The sequence below is a fragment of the Megachile rotundata genome, chromosome 11 (assembly GCF_050947335.1).
Source record: "Megachile rotundata isolate GNS110a chromosome 11, iyMegRotu1, whole genome shotgun sequence".
Classification (NCBI taxonomy): domain Eukaryota; kingdom Metazoa; phylum Arthropoda; class Insecta; order Hymenoptera; family Megachilidae; genus Megachile; species Megachile rotundata.
In genome coordinates, this window is record NC_134993.1 from 17,097,598 (window position 1) to 17,115,914 (window position 18,317).

Sequence of the window (18,317 nt, forward strand, 5' to 3'; positions counted from 1 at the left end):
TCAGCTGCACACAATTAATTAATAAATTGTCATTCTGTCGTATCTTTTCTTTAAGCAAGTTTCAAATGTTTTTTCTAGAAGCGAATAAATTTCGAAACTATTATTTAACACACGCTACGTTATCGATTTAAGAGGGAACAAGATTGCAACGCTAACGCGGTAAAAAACGAAACTAAATATCACGAAAATTATCTGCTGCGGATATAATTTATATTTAAATTCGTTGAAATTTATCGAAGCACTGTCCATTGATTTCTATTAAAATTATTCTAAAATAACTTAAAATTATTCTAAATTAACTTAGGCGCGATTGCTGGTTAATTTTAAAATTTGAAACTCTCCTGATTACCGCTTCTGCTCATGCGTATGGCGCCTAAGCATGCGCAGAATGTTGCAATTACGTACGCATCGAAGATCTTGAGGTGAGAAACATAATTACCGATAACTTACGAAATAACGCCTTTTTATTATCATAAGCTAAGAAATGTACTACTACTTGTAACTATTGCGTTTTTTAAGAACACGAGTCGTTTCAAATTTATCGCTCTACGTCGTTATTTGAAATCGCCGATCCAGAGGTATACAGATCGTTATCGCTTCATACCGAATCAAACAAAATCGTTCTTCGTACACGAGCTATACAACGTGGTTTTTATCGTCATTCCGTAAATGATTTTATCTAGCCTGATATCGTGAAAAACAAGCTAGAACAGACACTACATAATTTGCCTAATTCGGATTAGCCTAAATTATAAAAATATAAAAATATAAAAATATAAAAATATAAAAATATAAAAATATAAAAATGGAGGGGCACGATTCTTTAGCACGATTCTTTAACAGGTAAAAACGATAGATGGAGTACGAAGGTAACCAACTTAGGTATCAAACGAACCAGCCATCGATCAAGTAGAGCAGCCAGGTATATATTTTTAACTGTCGAAGTGAACATTTAAACACGCATATCGTACTTGTATTCGATAGATTTTGATAGGTAGTCATTTTTCTGATCACGATACGAACGTGTAATAACTTTTCCACGTTACAGGTAATTAATGGAGAATATTAATTGAAATTGTATAAGGCTGATACGCTTGAAACATCGAAGATACATTACGGACAGTATTCAACGTCCCGGGCAGCCACCTGTCGCGCGCATGCGTATTCACGGTAAAACACCTCGCTGTTCATTCCTGAGTGTCAGTGTAAACCAAAATGGCGAGTATAACGAAAGGTCGTGATAGCCCTCGGCGTGTTTCGCTCGTGTTCTCAGGTTTCTAAACGGGACGCGCGCGAGTATGTGATTCACGTGACTTATCTAATTACGAAGGGTGAGTGAAGAATAATGATTTATTCGTGGGAAACAGCGATACGAGATTTTTTCGGATTTCTTCGATGGGATCGGCACCCTCCTGTTTTCGATGGACAGTAACGGGGTGACACTGACGTTACTGACCGAATTCAAGTGCCCTTTCGGTCGCTCGTGCACCAGAATCCTTGTCCATCTAACACCGAATGTCTGCTACCTGTATTAACACAAACAACGGAGGAATATCTCTTGCCTGGGTGTGTATAGATAAACTATTTAAACAAATGAAACGTTGGAAAGAGAGATCGTTCAATGCTGTTGATTATTATTGTTCCGCGGAAGTGTCACGAGGTGTGTATTGTTTCGAAAGTCTTGCTTCTGTGTCGTGCATGTCGAACGTGCACCGCTTACGTTCCTAGTCTCTGATCGTAGAGACTAGTTATATGGATGTCGTGCGTGTGATATTTTTTTTAAATACCGAGTGTAACGTTTGTTCGATCGACGACGGTAAGTCGATATTCACGATGACGTTAAACGTCGTGCAATTTTCTCACGTGGGTACATACTAGACGCGGGTGTCTTCGTTCTCGCGTTAACGCGTTAACGCGTTAACGATCTCCGCGAACGATGCTTAACATAGTTTCTTCGAAATGTCAGAGGCGAATGCCATTCATGGGATTTGTTTAATATGTATTGCAAGTATTCCGTGCGTCGATCGACCGCGTGGAAAGGTTACTTTTTACGTGTATCGCAAATATATTATATCCGTTAAAAGAAAGCCATACGTGTTTACGCGTTAAAGGAGGAGAAACAGGGTAGATGTAGGGCGAGGGAGAAAAATAAATGATTTATTAGCGAAATTACAAATTTTTTCGGAAAAATAACATCGCTGTTTGTACCAAGAGTAAAAAATTCGCTGCAGATTGGTCCTGTGGCGTAACGGATAACGCGTCTGACTACGAATCAGACGATTCCAGGTTTTTAATCCTGGCGCAGGGGTCGCGACAACGCGCCCCAGCAAATTTTTTTATTTACATGTTTCTTTACTTTACATATTTAAAAGATTTTTATTATACTAGGATAGAAACGTTTTTAACAACGATATCGTTTTCTTTGTTTCATAGGTATGACTGAAACTTTATCGCGAACGTCTTCGTTAAAAATCGCATTTCCTTGGAAACAATTTGATAACGAACGCGCATTGAAACGGAGCGCAAGCAGGAACAAAGTTTTTCGCAAAAACGAACAACGAGCCACGGAAGAATCTCCAGGAATAGTACTCGTTCACGACAGGCCACGATGCCGATGCTCTTTAGTCCTCTCTTTGCATTCTTTACCTCGAAAGTTCACCCGGAAGATAAACACAGCGACGGCTGTTAATCTTACGAAATTTTCCGGTAACTATTGTGAAATTGAACTGTTTGCCTCGTAGAGTATACGAAGCCTCGCTCGTGTCGCTTACTATAAATTTCAATTCAGACTCTATTCACAATTTGCAAATATCGAGGATGAAAAGAACTCGCAGGACATAGGGTTCAAATTGACGCGAAGCGAAAGGATTAAGAACTTTGTTCGACCACGCGTTAAGCTTTCTCCGTTTTTGAACGCATTTTGCATTCCCGTTCTTTTACGCGAACCGCTTCTATTCCTAGCAAAATTTCATCGAAAGAAACATTTGTGGGCGTTGCACGGCCTATTTTCTTTGCTCGTTTTTCCTCGATCCAGATAACGAGAATCGATAAAACGCGTCGAAAGTAGATAGCTTGGGATCAATTATTCTTTTATCTCTGTCGACGTTGCGTTAACGTTACGCGGTCCTATATCGAACCTAACTGGTAATTTTCTACTCTGATGCATCCTTTTCGCGCAATAATTGTGAACTAATTAATTGAGCCGACTAATCGCAGTCCGATTCGATTCGTCCGAAACGAAAATCGTCGCGACGGCTGAATCGCCTATCGATCGATAATAGATTACTCGCGCGTAAATGCTCCGACTCGTTGAACAAATTGCAGATCTCGCTTCTTTCGTTTTTGCGTTGCTCGAATTATGTACGTTATCACATTCACGCGAAATAACGTGTGTACGATTGTTGGTCACCGCGTATCTCGTTTGCGGTCTCCCTCCAACTTCCGTCCGGGGACGCGAATTTCCACGACAGGATGTCCCTATATTCGTTCTTCCTATGTCGCGGTCTAAACAAGCGGAACGAATCGCTATTTCTCTCTCCGTCCTCCTCTATCTTTTTCTCTCTCGTGCGCGCGAAGCGATTCGTTTTCTACAACGTTCACTTTTCTTGGCCCGCGTTTACGGTACTCGCGGTAATTCGACACTCGCGTATAAGTACATGATAGAAACACGGTCATCTTCGTACCACGCCGCTTTTCATAACTCGTTAGATCCGGAAAAGAAAGCATATCCGTGTTGAGGAACAGTCGTACACCGATCGTGGTTCGCGTAAGTGCAATAACCGCTTTCTTCCTCGTTGGCGATGTTTTCGGTAGTGATCCTTCAGGAAACCGTATTCGTGTTTTTGTTCGGTCGCCATCATATTGATCTAAACCGGCAGATGGCTGTCCAATTGAAACGTATTCGCGCAAAGATCAACCACTAACGATGAAATTTTCTTCGTTCATTCTAAAATATAGTAAAAATATCATTGTTTTCATTTTTTAACGTAGATTCGGATTCCATCGTGAACGATCGGTATGGCGAAACATTTTTAAACGATCTTTCTCTCGACAATTTTTGGTAATTTAGGTAATTTTTGTTCAGGTTCGATATAACCTTTATTTGTTTTTCGTTTCTCTTTTGCCGTATCGCTGCCGAGCAGTTTGGTATTTTTTTCTGTCGACGTTTACATAAACGACCAATGCCTTATCAATGTACAGTTTTGTTTTGGTAATTACGTTACGTAAGATTTAACGATTTTGATTCGAACATTCTAGAGAAATAATCTGAAAGATGTAGAGTAAACGGCATTGATCCGTCACTTTCGTAGATCTAGATTTCTACCGATTTGTCGAGAACACGAACATTCGGATCGACATAGAGATTTCGGAATCGGAGTTATTCAAATTCGTAAGTTTCAATAGTCGAGAATGAAATTGATGCGTTGTTAGAAAAATTACGTTGCAGCCAACTAGTGTACTGTACAGCGAAACAGTTAAAGCGTGCGTAGAACTGTGACGAAAACTATTGTTCCTCCGGTTGCAATCGAGACTCTTATCCGGAACGTGGATGCGAGTGAAAGGAAACTTCTTTAGGTTATCTTTCCATGCGGGCAGACGCGTTACGCGGCTCGCGAAATCGTCTATCGTTTTCTTCGTTTTTCTCTCTTATCGTTCCATTGCCGGCACTTACTTAATCATCGTAATTGGCGCTGATTGTGCCACGTGGTCGCGCGGCTATTTTACCTTCTCCTTTTCTCTGCTTTTCTTCTTCGTTGCAATCTAATCTTGACTCGACGCCAGCCAACCGAATTCCCATTTTAGTTTTTCGTTCTCCGATTTCTCGCTTTATGGATTTTATTTTTAACCTCTGTTTTCATTCGGAAGCTCTCTCTCTCTCTCTCTCTCTCTCTCTCTCTCTCTTTCTCTCTAGCGAATTTCAATTTTTAATCAAATTTTCTACTAGATTCTATCGAATCGACTCTCCTCCAGAAATTTTCTATTCATCCTAGCACCTGATGGAAACGGACCATCTGTCGTCGTCGGGTGTTCGCTGTTAATTTCTTGTTCCTTCGACCAACCGTTAACGATCTAGCGAAAAAAACAACTACGTAAATTCATGTAACATCGTGACTCGTTTAAGCGAGTTTCGTAATCGTAAAGACTAGCGTGTCGTCTGCGTTCGTTTTTCCTCTGTAATTGATAAGGTGTGGCGTCGGTTAAAAGCACAGTACCTACCGTTGACGAAAAGGAGGTGAGTTAGCGAGCGAAAACCGGAAACTAACAATTAATCTGTTCTCGAGTCGACCTTGATCGTCGATGTTTCGGCTACGTCGACGTAGATTTTCGCTTACGCAACTATTTACTCATCGTAGAATCGCGGTTACACGTTTGTTTGTTGGTAATTTTAATTAGAGGGCATAAATAGAACCGACGAGCCAATTATTTTTCAGTAGAGGAAGTACGGGCTCGGACCGCATATTAATCGCGTCAAGGTGAAATTGCATTTTATTCGATAGTTGGAGTTTGAACAGAAAGGTAAATTTATCATTTGTATCGGTGGATTCGAGAACGTTTTTAAATACGAACAGTAACATGGAAATTATCTTTTTATGCCGAGTACGAGACTGGAAAGCTTTAAAGGTCGGAACACGCGGTCGTAAGGTTAAAAATAGATCGAAGCAGACCGATGCGAATGTTATCGCTGACACAGACTTTCGATCTGTATGCTCGATTTTACAATGTGTCATGCGTATCCGTAATTTCTACCTCCGAAACTGCTCACTCTCGATTATTATGAAAAATACTGCCGCGTTTTCTTTATTTTTTTCTTTAAACGATTCTTACCTCTATTATAATACATAGGTATTATATTCGTTAATCGCGCAGTTAAGTGGTAAACGTCAGGATTGATCGAGCATGGCGAACTTTTAATAATCCGAGAGGAAAGCGAGTCCCTGTTTTCTCACCGGTTTTGCGTCAACGCAAGCGTGACTACCAGTTACATTAGAAGCTTTCGCTTTCAAAAACGTACACGCGAGTGCAACGTAGGCTCGCTTTAGACGAGGACACGTATCGAAACTTGAAAATTCTTCTATTCCCAGTATTTAGAGATTTTTCGCGTTCGTTTAGAAATCCGCAAAATGTTCGAATCTCTGTATCGGTGTCTCGTCGTTTTACGGAGCCATTCGGAGGATCCGATTTTCTCCGATCTAACGACACGGATGACTCGACAACCGCGCGCGACTCTCTCTGAACGGGAACGAATCAGAGCGATAGCGCATCGATTTGGCTCGTTGAAAGTCTCCTAGAGTAGACTGCGGTCTTCGACTACTCGAATTAGAGCGACGGACGCGTAGCCGAATTAATCCAATTTCCCAGAGTCTGTAACGAGATTTGCGCATCGTAGAGGGACACGATGATAACGCGTCAACTCCGAACGAGTCGCAAATCGGTCTGGAGCAGGTTAATCCGCAGGTTAACAAACATCGACGATATTTTCTCGCACGATGAACATTGGAAATTCCTCGAGATCGAACGAATTTAAGAACGAATTTCGAATCGTTGTACCATTCCGCTCGAATCGAAGAGCTCCTGAATCCTGAATCCTCGGTGAACAATCAGTGTCTCGAAAGTTGAATAGCTTGTCGGCAAGAGTAGAAGAATAGTTGGTGCAATAGAATTCTAGCGTAACTTTTTCGTTGTATGTTAAAGGAAAATCTGAGATCTTGTTCGAATAATGTACGCTCTTGTAGAGCGAGAGGCTAAGGTATAGGTTTTCTCGAGTCAGCCGGTGCAACGTAGAGAACGGTCGCTGCGATGGCCACGCAATTAAAAACAAATTAAACTCGGCTCCTTAGGAGTTTCGAAACTGCAGCGAGAGAGCAAAGCCGTAATAATTGGTTGCCGCAACAACGAATTGTCTGGCCGTTACTAACGAGACGGCACCGTGTTAAGCGTTTCCTCTGTCCATTCGTGTTATTCGAAGTTTGCCGAACGTTTGTTTTTCTATTAGTCTATCCGTTCTAAATGTTTCGTATAAAAATATGAAAATTGTCGAGCTACGAGCGCGTGTCCTTGTCCGAAAGAAGCGTGCGCGTCCGATCAATTACTGGGAACTTGGCGTGCTGCAGATTTGCATAGAAGCTCGCGTCTCGTGGTGCGAAGGAACTCGTTAGCAGGCACTGTTGCGACGCTAGACAACGTACTTCTCTTCCGCGTTTTCGCTTGCAACTTCCGTTCGCAACAAGTGAGAAGTTAACGCGTTCGCAGACATGTGGGTCAAAGCACTTACATATATAGGTACCGACACACTTTCAGCTACGGAATCGATCGCCTAGCTTACTATACCAACATCTTTACAACTTTCCACCTAGTGTTTTTACATCGACAATACGGGTCCAGCGCGAACGCACCCTCGATAACGCCCTTACTTTCTTTGCACAGCTTTCTTAAATTTCCCAAAAAAGAATCCTACACGTCGTTGACCGACGACGCGGAACAATTATGCGACAACTGCGTTCTATAGGAAATAGAAATAGAAGAAAATAGAAGGAAATAGAAGGAAATAGAAGGAAATAGAAGGAAACAAAGGTGGGGAAGGTTAACCAAGCACGATCGGAGAACGCGATTAACGAGCAATTAGAGACAGAGCGGTGTTAATCGGTAAAATTACCCTTCGGACTGAATTATCGTTTCGTCGAACAGACGAATAAAGGCCATTCTCGATCAACGTACGACGGATTCTAAGTCTAAGTTATACGGGAGACCGCGAGCGGCAACCTTCGCGAACCTGGACCGAAGGTCGAATTTCAACTTGTTCTGGTAAAGCTTGGTCGAAGGTTAACCTTCCCGATGCATAAATATGGAAAGTAAATCAAGTACAGCTGGAAGGAACGAGTTCCACTGACGCGGTTGCGCAATACCATTTATTCGCATACCATCTCGAGTTTGTTCCCGTTTAGGAAACACGTTCTTATTCCCTCCTTGTATTATCGTAATGGTTTTAAATAGTAATATAACAGTCGGTACTCCGCGTTAAATTAGCGTAATTCGTAGAAGCAACGTTGTAGTCGGTCCGTTTACCGATTACGGTGTTAACGAGAGCGCGTAGAAGGCGATCAACGCGTATGTACAGTTTTTGGTCTGAAAGTCATGTGGCTCATTGTTTCTCGCGGAAGTGTTATTACCTTCTTTTTATCTGTGTTCTTAACCATCGATAACGTAAGCCCGATCTTCATTGGACTCGCGATTATCTTTCCGTGATTCACCGGTACGTGGCTCCGTATGACTCGTCAGTTCACGTTGCGCCTCGGTTCAGGAACTGGAACGCTGTGCCGCTTAATTGATTCTCGATCGTCTGGTGAGACAACACCTTAAGCCTTAAACCGTGGCCATTCGTGTGCACTCGAGTGATTTGCGCGTATTTAAATAGCTAGATATCTGCGATTTGTATCGACTCGTGAACAGGAAACTCGGATCCGAGTCGCACGCGCTTACGAGCATTTTCGAAGCGACGAACGAAGGTGGACGAAAAAAGAGAGCGGTACAGTTATTCACCGACCGGTCATGCTCTCCCGACTCTAACCAGTTGTAGGCTGGATGCACCGGGACGTCAGGGTACGCGAACAATGTCGCAATTTTCCCGCCACTAGTGTGCACGCTCTTCGAGATAAAGATACCGGAACAAACTCTTTTCGAGTGACGCGTTCCTGGGAAACCAGACGATTCGGTTATCCTATAGCGAAACCTGTTGTGCGAGAATCGCGAAATTGTTCGCGGTTACAGAAACCGAACTGTCCTTTCCTGTTCCGCGATTCGACGATCTAAACGAGCAAATTTTCCAAATCTTTTGATCCGGTCGATCGTAACGGAATTACGACATCGACGTCTTCGCTCGCGCGATCGAATGGTTCGGTGTTTTTTCAATTCTTTCCTCCATTCGTCTCGAAATGAGTCACTCGGAAATTTGAGTGTAGCAACCGTTCAGATTACTCATCTAAATACGTTGTTTTCTGGTTGACCGCATACCGGTGCCTGTTCCGAACAACTTACTAATGTACTTTCTAACGCGTACAGATAAGGAAAAAGCAAAAGGAACGTTTTAAAGTGTCGATTTTAAACATCGACATTCTGCCGATCGAAAAGCGAATTTTTTTAGCTGTACGCTGTACAAGGTTTTTCCCGTTGTCGATTAAAGAGCCACTTAACGCGGGTTAGCGGTACCACTAAATCAATCTTCCGAAGCACCGCGTTTCTACTCTCTGCGTCGATATCACGCGTATCCACGGACTAAATTGTCCAGACAGGAGCACTTTCGGCTTAGGGAATTTCGAAAGGAAGAAATATTGAAAAACAAAATATTGAAATATTCGAAGAAATTCGAATCGGTTTCGATGCTATCGTTAGTAACGCGCACTGCGATCGCTGTTACGCAACCAACGGACTAACGTTGTTCTGTCCACGTTCTGTTCCAGGTACACGCAGATGACGCGATGACGTTGCATTGGTGGATGCACTGGTTCTGGGTTACCGCTCAATTTCTCGGTGCGTTCTAAATAGAAGCTAGAATCAAGGACATCCCGTGATTTTTCATGCCTTTCACGCCTTCGTTCACCGGCTCTCGTTGTTTGCCACGCTCGTTACGGTCCAGATAGAATTCGCGTGAAATTTACCGACGATCATCAAGTTCCACGAAGATCAAGGTTTTCGACGGTTCAAATAAATCTTTCAGCTTTCCTTAAAAAATCTACCGACGGGCTCGACTTACTCGCTAGCTTAACCATATTTACTGGACCAACTAATTACGAGATAATTCCATTGAAATCCACGAGGACCAGATTGAAATAGTCCAGATTGAGCAGAATGTTAATCGGCTGACCTGCTCACTATGTTTTTACACGATTACACTTTGTAGACTGTAGACTGTACACCGTACACCGTACAGGAAGCTCATTTAAATATCGACTAAACCGTTGGGTAGCTCTCTTTGTTAACATCCGATACTTCGATATCAGGAAAACGCTGACTGGGATACTTACCACGTGCTTTTAAGCACGTCTCGCGCCTAATTTCCACCTTTCAACGCGTTTACCGTCAAAGCCTCTACGGTTTTTTTCTTTCCTTTTTACGATTATATTTATACCACTCCGTACGGTACAAAGAACGTGACACGATTGTACGCGGTATCGATAATTCCGTTTTCTTGCAGCGATCTTAGGGAACCCGGTACCGTCGAGCACCTCGGAGCCGCGTAACCGGGTGCAGGATCGCCTGAGCTCCGAATCGACGCCGGAAATCAGCTCCGTTGACACGGACAGTCCCGAACCGAGACAGAACTTTCGCGTGGCAAAGGCGATCGGTCTTCATCCTCCCACGAATACGGCCGTCATCTTCGACAGACAGTCCAGCACGATTTCGGCCGGCATGGAAGGATCCAGCCTAGTCGAAACCAGCACCGAACTCGTCGAAGAGTATCATGGGAACACCAGCAACGCGGTGAATCTCGACGCGATCAGAGTTTTAACGGCGGAACGCGCGACGGAGACCACGAACAGAGTTCTGCGTCCTGCGACGAAGAAAGACAGCAAGATCACGTGGATCCTGACGACGAACAAGGCAGGAGGTAGATCCAAGTACGAGCAGGAAGAGAAAGTCGAGGAAAATGGGAATCGGAACGGCAGTAACGACCAGGTGGAGAATCTCACGGTGCTACCTCTTCAGGAAGAGGTGTCGAGAATCAGGCTGGTACTGAACAAAACGAAATCCTCCTCCTCCTCCTCTTTATCGTCGGCCGTCGGAAATTCCGCTATCAGGACGTTCAATCGCTCCGACGACGTCGAAATCGACGAGGAACTCGTCGAACCACAACTATTCGCTACCGCTGCATCCATTTTAGAAGGTGATTTTCCTTAACTAACTATTATTAATTATTAACAACCGTTCGAGTTAATCGATTGGACGGTTTGCAGTTGGAGTAAGCGAGTCGACTCGATTGAGCAGAGCGAGAAGCGCCTTCCCGAAGGACTTTCAAAGGGATCAGGTACAGGAAGATCAACTTACCGATTACAATGACAGCAGTAGCCAAGGCTCGAGGCAAGAGGGTGGTTCGTCGAGATCCACCGTGGACATTGCCGCTATTACCGGCAGCTGCTTAGCGACCGTAGTTCTACTCAGCACGATGGGTAGCCTCGGATTCATTATGTACAGGTAATTAATCAACGCGTTCTCCACGCTCGTTGAAAGAGACGTAAGTACGTTCTAAGGAGAGATTCGTGTTACAGGCGCAGGTACCTGAACCCACCGCAGACGCTGAACAGCGATAAATGCAGCAATCCAGATAGTTCCGGTTATATCGATGATTCCACTATTCGCGTAAGTATAGGACCTTTTCTTAAACGTCTCATCGTCGTAATTCCCTCCAGATACTTTTGATAGATTTTTATCTTTTCCGTTTGCTTCGTTCACAGGATAATTCAGAGGAGATGTACAGCCTGGATAATGACTCGTTCCTAAACTCGTTAGAAGCGATGACAATACAAAATTACTGGACAGACAGTGTGAAGCACACGAAGCTATGACAAAAGAGGATAATCCAATCTGGAAAGAGAATGGAAACGTTCAGTATAGCCGACGGTGAAGCGCACGAACAAATATCGTTGTTGGAGCAGTAGTACTTACACGCCGTCTACCGGACATTATTTTCAACGGTGGAAAAAGAAAAGTGGATTTTCTAACGTAGCCGTTTACGCGCGGTTTATTTCCGTTAAGCGCTATCGCTAATCGCTAGCGAACCGCGTACAAAAAATAAGCGAACAAAAAATGTTTTAAACGTTTACGCAGACTTCTTAGGTAATCTCCGTCGATTTTGCGATTTCTTCGAAAAACTGACGACGTGTCAAAATTGTTTGGCGCGCGAAATCCTTTTCATAGATATCCCTGTTTCGCGTCGTACGCGTTTCGCGAATGTCTCCTGTACGACGTGTAACGCGGGGTATACCGCATCGTGCGTATCGCCATCAAATTTTCATCATTAAACTTGCATCGTTCTCTATATTTTTCTACCGCTAATACGATTGGCAAAACGTCGGTTTAGAAAGGAAAGCGACTAATCGCTTTTTGTCGGACTACAGTAATCGGATAGTGCAATAACGTATATACTTTATCGATGCGATAATTAATGTTACATTTTTAGAACAGTAAGTACAAATTAATTAAAAACCATTAATTTTTAGCTAGACATATTAGAGGGTGCGAAAAGTAATTTAATAAAAGTGAATTCCTACGAATCGCCAGAGAAATACTTCCGAACTAACGCGCACCGTGAATTTCGATTCGTATAACGAACCATACCTGTGTTTATCTTTCTAATTCGAAGTCGAGCTTGAACGTGTCACGGTCTTCGAACTTTCAAAAGAGATTAAACACGGTTCTAATAGAATAATAGAGATCGAACTAATATCGCTTAGCATACACGATCAGCTTTAAATATTTTCGAAACAGGATGATCGGGCTAACAAAAAAGATTGGACCAAATACAATACCGTAGTTTGTAGCTTTATGCCTTTATAACATATCCAGCAAAAAGACACGAGGAGATTTCATTCGTCTTTTCCACTGCACTTATAGCTTGTATATATGTACATGTACGTGTACTATAACAATAATTACAAGTATATCTATTATGTATAGACGTGCGAACTCCGTGGTGATTTCTCGCCATCTTCCAAATACGATTTATGTTTCTGTAGAAGTTAGCACTTGTTTGTTCAAATATATTTCTATACGAGCCTCGCGCAGAAGAGGAAGAAAATTTATTGTGATAGATTATAGCGTTTAATAAATGTAAAATTATCACCGATTCCTTTTATAGTAATGGTTGTGAATAAATCCACTCGCATATTATTCGATCGAAACTTCTATATCCACGATTCGGCAGTGCGGCGTTACGGGAAGTACGAACAAATTTTCAAACCTTTAAATCTCTCGATTCTGCGATCGGAAAATTCCCTACGATCAAAATTCCCACATCCAAAAACTTCTGCACGTAATAGATACAGAGAAGTTCCGCTCCTAACGTATACGAATTTTATTCAGCGATTTATTCAGCGATTTATTCAGCGATTTATTCAACGAGCGAGCCGAAGGCGAGCGAAGCTCTTATACTTGACTTTGCAACTTCTTTGTCCGCGTTTTTCTTTTGCACCACTCAACCAATTCTCGTCAAATTTTGCACGCACATGCGTATGTACATCCAGATGGACATAGAAAAAAAAAAATTTTAATCGGACCTGCCACGAACGAATAATCACCGAAGAAACTGATCCCAAAAAGTGAGGGTCTGAACACGCAAATAAGGAAAATAAAAAAATTAATATTTCGGCACTTTGGCGACGCAATATGGTTCCTGAGGCATTTAGAAACAAATTTCTATTAGGGTTTGATGCGTTTTGATGCCTAATAAAGCCAGAAAATCAATTTTTGTCGAATTCGGTCGAAAACGGTACAGGTGGCGCCATCTAGCGGCGAGCGGCGGAACTACGAAAAACTAAAATCTCGATTTTCTCGAAAACTAGGGACTTTTCCGAAATTCTGAGATATACAAATTGTTCCTTATCGCCTACGGAATCGAATGAGTACTTTCATAGCCCTCTAAGACCCTTATTAAAGAAATTAGAAAAATGGCCCATTTCATGGACTAAAAAATTGCCGTCCATCTAGCGGTGAAAGTTGGAACTACAAAAATAGAAAATCTCGATTTTCTCGAAAACTAGGTACTTTTTCAAAATTCTGAGATATACAAATTTTTCCCTGTCGCCTAAGGAATCGAACGAATGTAATTATAGCCTGCTAGGGCCATTATTAAAGAAAATAGAAAAATAGCCCATTTCATGGACCAAAAAATTGCCGTCCATCTAGCGGTGAAAGTTGGAACTACAAAAATAGAAAATCTCGATTTTCTCGAAAACTAGGGACTTTTCCGAAATTCTGAGATATACAAATTGTTCCTTGTCGCCTACGGAATCGAATGAGTACTTTCATAGCCCTCTAGGACCCTTATTAAAGAAATTAGAAAAATAGCCCATTTCATGGACTAAAAAATTGGCGTCCATCTAGCGGTGAAAGTTGGAACTACAAAAATAGAAAATCTCGATTTTCTCGAAAACTAGGTACTTTTCCGAAATTCTGAGATATACAAATTGTTCCTTGTCGCCTAAGGAATCGATAGAATACCATTATAACACGCTAGCATTATTAATAACGAAATTAGAAAAAAAGTGTAATTCATGGACTTTTTTCGATTAGTTCCAACTTTCACCGCTAGATGGACGTCAATTTTTTAGTCCATGAAATGGGCTATTTTTCTATTTTCTTTAATAATGGTCCTATCAGGCTATAATTATATTCGTTCGATTCCTTAGGCGACAAGGAACAATTTGTATATCTCAGAATTTCGGAAAAGTACCTAGTTTTCGAGAAAATCGAGATTTTCTATTTTTGTAGTTCCAACTTTCACCGCTAGATGGACGCCAATTTTTTAGTCCATGAAATGGGCTATTTTTCTAATTTCTTTAATAAGGGTCTTAGAGGGCTATGAAAGTACTCATTCGATTCCGTAGGCGATAAGGAACAATTTGTATATCTCAGAATTTCGGAAAAGTACCTAGTTTTCGAGAAAATCGAGATTTTCTATTTTTGTAGTTCCAACTTTCACCGCTAGATGGACGCCAATTTTTTAGTCCATGAAATGGGCTATTTTTCTAATTTCTTTAATAAGGGTCTTAGAGGGCTATGAAAGTACTCATTCGATTCCGTAGGCGATAAGGAACAATTTGTATATCTCAGAATTTCGGAAAAGTCCCTAGTTTTCGAGAAAATCGAGATTTTAGTTTTTCGTAGTTCCGCCGCTCGCCGCTAGATGGCGCCACCTGTACCGTTTTCGACCGAATTCGACAAAAATTGATTTTCTGGCTTTATTAGGCATCAAAACGCATCAAACCCTAATAGAAATTTGTTTCTAAATGCCTCAGGAACCATACTACGTCGCCAAAGTGCCGAAATATTCCACTTTACATGTGCAGTAGAATTGACATAGGCGGCTCATGTACTTACGTATCAGAGTGCTGACACAAAATAATTAATTACTCATTACCCGGACATTATTTATGAACTTTTATGATCGGACCATGTAAATAATGCATTGCTGACCATTCTTCAATCATTAAAGTGCAGAAAATATATCCACAAAACGTGTAATTAATTATTCAATGTGTCCTCGTGTATACGTCTTGTCACCGTGGCTGGCCTTAGGTTATTAGTTAATAACTAATTAATGTCATTAAAAATCTGAACAAATGTGATACAAGAAAGTAGCTGAGGGATCACTGAACATTCTTTTATAATAAAAGTTCATAGGCTGTGGTCAGAAAGTGAGTAATTAACGATTTTGCATAGTGATTATCGTGTATATTCCTTCTGCGCGGCGGCCGCGCATTCCACGGAGGAATAATCACCGAAACACCATATCCCCGTAGACTTTAATGCAAAATTGAATTTGCTCGAGCTTACAATGTTATCAACATTGTTAGATTAGTCAAACAGACCTAGTTTTTTTATTGCGTTTCAATTTTTTCATCGAAAATTCTCTACCTTCAAACTTGGAACGGATTGTGTTCGTGTATCGTTTTCGTTTCTTTAGCTTTTTCATCGTTAGATGGCATCCGTGTCGTAGCGACACTACACGTTCAAGATGAATCAAGAATACGCGTCGTTTGGTTACCGGTACCGTTATTGCTGCTTGGAACTAATATTTTTTTCCATATTTTCTATAGAATCGTCTTAAGTTTTTCAGACGGCAAACATAATTCTGATGTTTCTAAATATTTTGGTGCCAATGAACTGTCAGTGATACAGTCATCGTCTATTGTTTATGAAATTAATGAAGTTCTATGTCACAAGTCTTCACGCTTTTATTGCGACACCACGCAGCGAATACGCCATCTCGTTTCTGATCGTTACAGGAAAATGAGTGAATATAAACAACGTTAAGGTTACTTTAGTCAAAATTTATAAAGATGCAGTGGCCATCCTTCACTCTTATACTGATCAAAATATTTTTAGCTTATATTGTTTATTCGATTTATGATTTGTCTTTGTTGTTTGTGGCACCAGTTTGTGAAGAAAACAAACCATGTTTAGTATCGTATTTAAATCAAAAGCCGCAATTGCAACTTCAGGTTTACAGTTCTGTTGACAAAAACCCTGCAGAATATCAGACAGATTTTGTTTATGGTAATAAAAATTTCAATTATACACAGACAGCTGATTTGTAAGTATAGATTTTATATATAATTTTATAAATATCAATGTACAGATAGCGTGTAGCATACATGGAAATATATATTATTTCTGTTCTGTCAGTCCTGTAACTCTGAACATTCGACGTCCAACAAGAAACAATGGAACACTCTTTCTTCATGTTATTATCGCACCCGGTTCTAAAACATTTGGGAAAAACATTATGGATGCACGAAAAGTATATATAGAAGATATCATAAATTGCGTTTGGGCTTAACTTTAAATTAATACAAATTTTTCTTAGGATTCGTACGTATCTTATACGAGTATCAAGATGACGGAATACATGGTACCCGAGGCAGAAACTTTTAGTTTACTGGGTGAAAAGAAATCTGATACGAGGAAGGAGAAAAAAATTCTGATGCAACCTGTCACTTTTGTTAGAAGTCATGCGACGTTTACAATAATGACAGACGATATAAAACTTCCGGTGACTAATGTACCGATGGAGCTTGTAAATCATTTAAAGTACGTTGGTAATATTTTTTATTAACAGTCGAGCAGTTATCGACTACAGATATAATAAACTTTCTTTCAGAATTATACACGGTAGAACATTTCTACCTATAGTCAAATGTGATTTCCTGCAAAGCAGACATCGTGATTTGGTGAGAATCATGCCTCAAAATGATACAATTAATATTACTTTGCATTATTCTCCAATTTCCCTAGGAAAGTTAAGATTAATGTTACAAGTAGAAACTACTATGCTAAGTATAAAAAATCTTGGATTTTCTGATAAGGATATAGACGAAGTAAAAGGAATTTTTGTAGACACTAATATGTACATCTTAGGAGGAACTTTCTTTATCGCGGCCATTCATGTACGTACATTAACGTAGAAAAGGAGGAAAAAGAAATTTAAGGTCGTGTGTACTTCTATTACATTTTACTTTACCGCAGGTGCTGTTTGACTTTCTTGCCTTCAAAAATGATGTCAGTTATTGGAGGAAAAAAGATAACCTCATAGGCCTTAGTAAATGGACCGTCGTGTGGAGAGGATTTAGCCAAACTGTTATTTTTCTTTACTTGTTAGACGAAGGTTCCTCTTTACTTGTTCTTATTCCAACCGGGATCGGATCCATTATCGAGGTAACAGTCTGCATATTCATAATTTTACAAATCGACAGTCGTATATATTTCTTCCTGATATTCGTCTTATATGCTTTTACAGATATGGAAATTGAAAAAGGTATTAAACCTTAGGTTCATCGAGAATGATAAAAGTAATGTGGCTGAAGCTAAAACCAGGCAATTTGATGCAGAAAGTATGCATTACTTAAGTTATTTGTTGTATCCTCTCGTTATCGGTGGTGCAGTATATTCTTTAATTTATCAACCTCATAAAAGGTGAAGATTATGTTTAACCTCGGTCATGAAATGTATGAATTCTCACGTGCATGATGTTTAATATTTCAGTTGGTACTCGTGGAGCATAAATTCCTTAGTGAATGGTGTCTATGCATTCGGATTTTTATTTATGCTTCCTCAACTTTTTGTAAATTATAAGTTAAAATCTGTGGCCCATTTACCATGGAGAACGTTTATGTACAAAGCATTTAATACGTTTATCGACGACGTTTTCGCATTTATAATCTCTACGCCGACCGCGCATAGAATAGCTTGCTTCAGAGATGACGCTGTTTTTCTCGTTTATCTATATCAGCGATGGTGAGTCATCATTTTTTTGTTAAATACTTTGTTTACGTTCTATATAATTTTACAAATTATAGGCTATATCCAGTAGACAAATCTCGTCCAGATGTTGACTGTATCGGTGAAGAAACTATTGATTTTGATAGTGTGAGCAAAAAGTTGGATTAAAATAAAGATTTATTTAATTGATATTTATATTTCTGTTATGATTAAGACACGACAGCATGTTAAACCTCTCCAACTATATTAATGGTGCACGTACATTAGAACGATTTAAAAAATGTTCCATGTAATGCAACTATTCTTTATTACTATTTCGTATAGTG

At 40.5% G+C, this 18,317-nt stretch overlaps 2 protein-coding genes and 1 long non-coding RNA gene across 11 annotated transcripts; 2 read left to right on the forward strand and 1 right to left on the reverse strand.

Moving 5' to 3' along the window:
* The first annotated feature begins 1,174 nt into the window (after positions 1 to 1,174).
* On the forward strand, positions 1,175 to 12,882 carry LOC100877818 (uncharacterized). Of its 9 annotated transcripts, XM_076536825.1 has the most exons (7): positions 1,186 to 1,566; positions 2,434 to 2,706; positions 9,456 to 9,525; positions 10,190 to 10,879; positions 10,950 to 11,187; positions 11,262 to 11,352; positions 11,448 to 12,882. In XM_076536825.1, exons 3-7 carry the CDS (start codon positions 9,474 to 9,476, stop codon positions 11,556 to 11,558), a joined length of 1,182 nt encoding a protein of 393 aa, XP_076392940.1. In that variant the 5' UTR covers positions 1,186 to 1,566; positions 2,434 to 2,706; positions 9,456 to 9,473; the 3' UTR covers positions 11,559 to 12,882. The 9 variants fall into 9 exon arrangements, with proteins under 9 accessions (XP_012151243.1, XP_076392940.1, XP_003707737.1 ...); XM_012295853.2 differs by lacking the exon at positions 2,434 to 2,706 and having other exon boundaries at positions 1,175 to 1,331; XM_003707689.3 differs by lacking the exon at positions 2,434 to 2,706.
* Positions 2,138 to 5,294, reverse strand: LOC143265338 (uncharacterized). Its single transcript, XR_013039764.1, has 2 exons — positions 5,218 to 5,294; positions 2,138 to 5,070 (listed from the first exon to the last, which is right to left on the reverse strand). It is a non-coding gene; the product is annotated as an uncharacterized LOC143265338 (long non-coding RNA).
* Positions 12,883 to 15,687: 2,805 nt separating the features above from the next.
* LOC100882493 (lipid scramblase CLPTM1L) lies at positions 15,688 to 18,186 on the forward strand. The gene is made up of 8 exons (XM_003707729.3): positions 15,688 to 16,306; positions 16,399 to 16,513; positions 16,580 to 16,803; positions 16,874 to 17,159; positions 17,239 to 17,427; positions 17,510 to 17,685; positions 17,755 to 18,006; positions 18,069 to 18,186. Exons 1-8 carry the CDS (start codon positions 16,053 to 16,055, stop codon positions 18,157 to 18,159), a joined length of 1,587 nt encoding a protein of 528 aa, XP_003707777.2. The 5' UTR covers positions 15,688 to 16,052; the 3' UTR covers positions 18,160 to 18,186.
* The last annotated feature ends 131 nt before the right edge of the window (positions 18,187 to 18,317 follow it).

What these genes read in the sequence shown, in the direction of transcription:
- LOC100877818 (XM_003707689.3), top strand. Translation starts at nt 1,516, where the DNA reads ATGTCTGCTACCTGTATTAACACAAACAACGGAGGAATATCTCTTGCC. An exon ending in GAGGAATATCTCTTGCCTGG is followed by an intron (nt 1,567 to 9,455) that starts GTGTGTATAGAT and finishes GTTCTGTTCCAG; the next exon opens with GTACACGCAGATGACGCGAT. An exon ending in TCGATGATTCCACTATTCGC is followed by an intron (nt 11,353 to 11,447) that starts GTAAGTATAGGA and finishes CTTCGTTCACAG; the next exon opens with GATAATTCAGAGGAGATGTA.
- LOC100882493 (XM_003707729.3), top strand. Translation starts at nt 16,053, where the DNA reads ATGCAGTGGCCATCCTTCACTCTTATACTGATCAAAATATTTTTAGCT. An exon ending in TCTTTATCGCGGCCATTCAT is followed by an intron (nt 17,160 to 17,238) that starts GTACGTACATTA and finishes ACTTTACCGCAG; the next exon opens with GTGCTGTTTGACTTTCTTGC. An exon ending in GTTTATCTATATCAGCGATG is followed by an intron (nt 18,007 to 18,068) that starts GTGAGTCATCAT and finishes TACAAATTATAG; the next exon opens with GCTATATCCAGTAGACAAAT.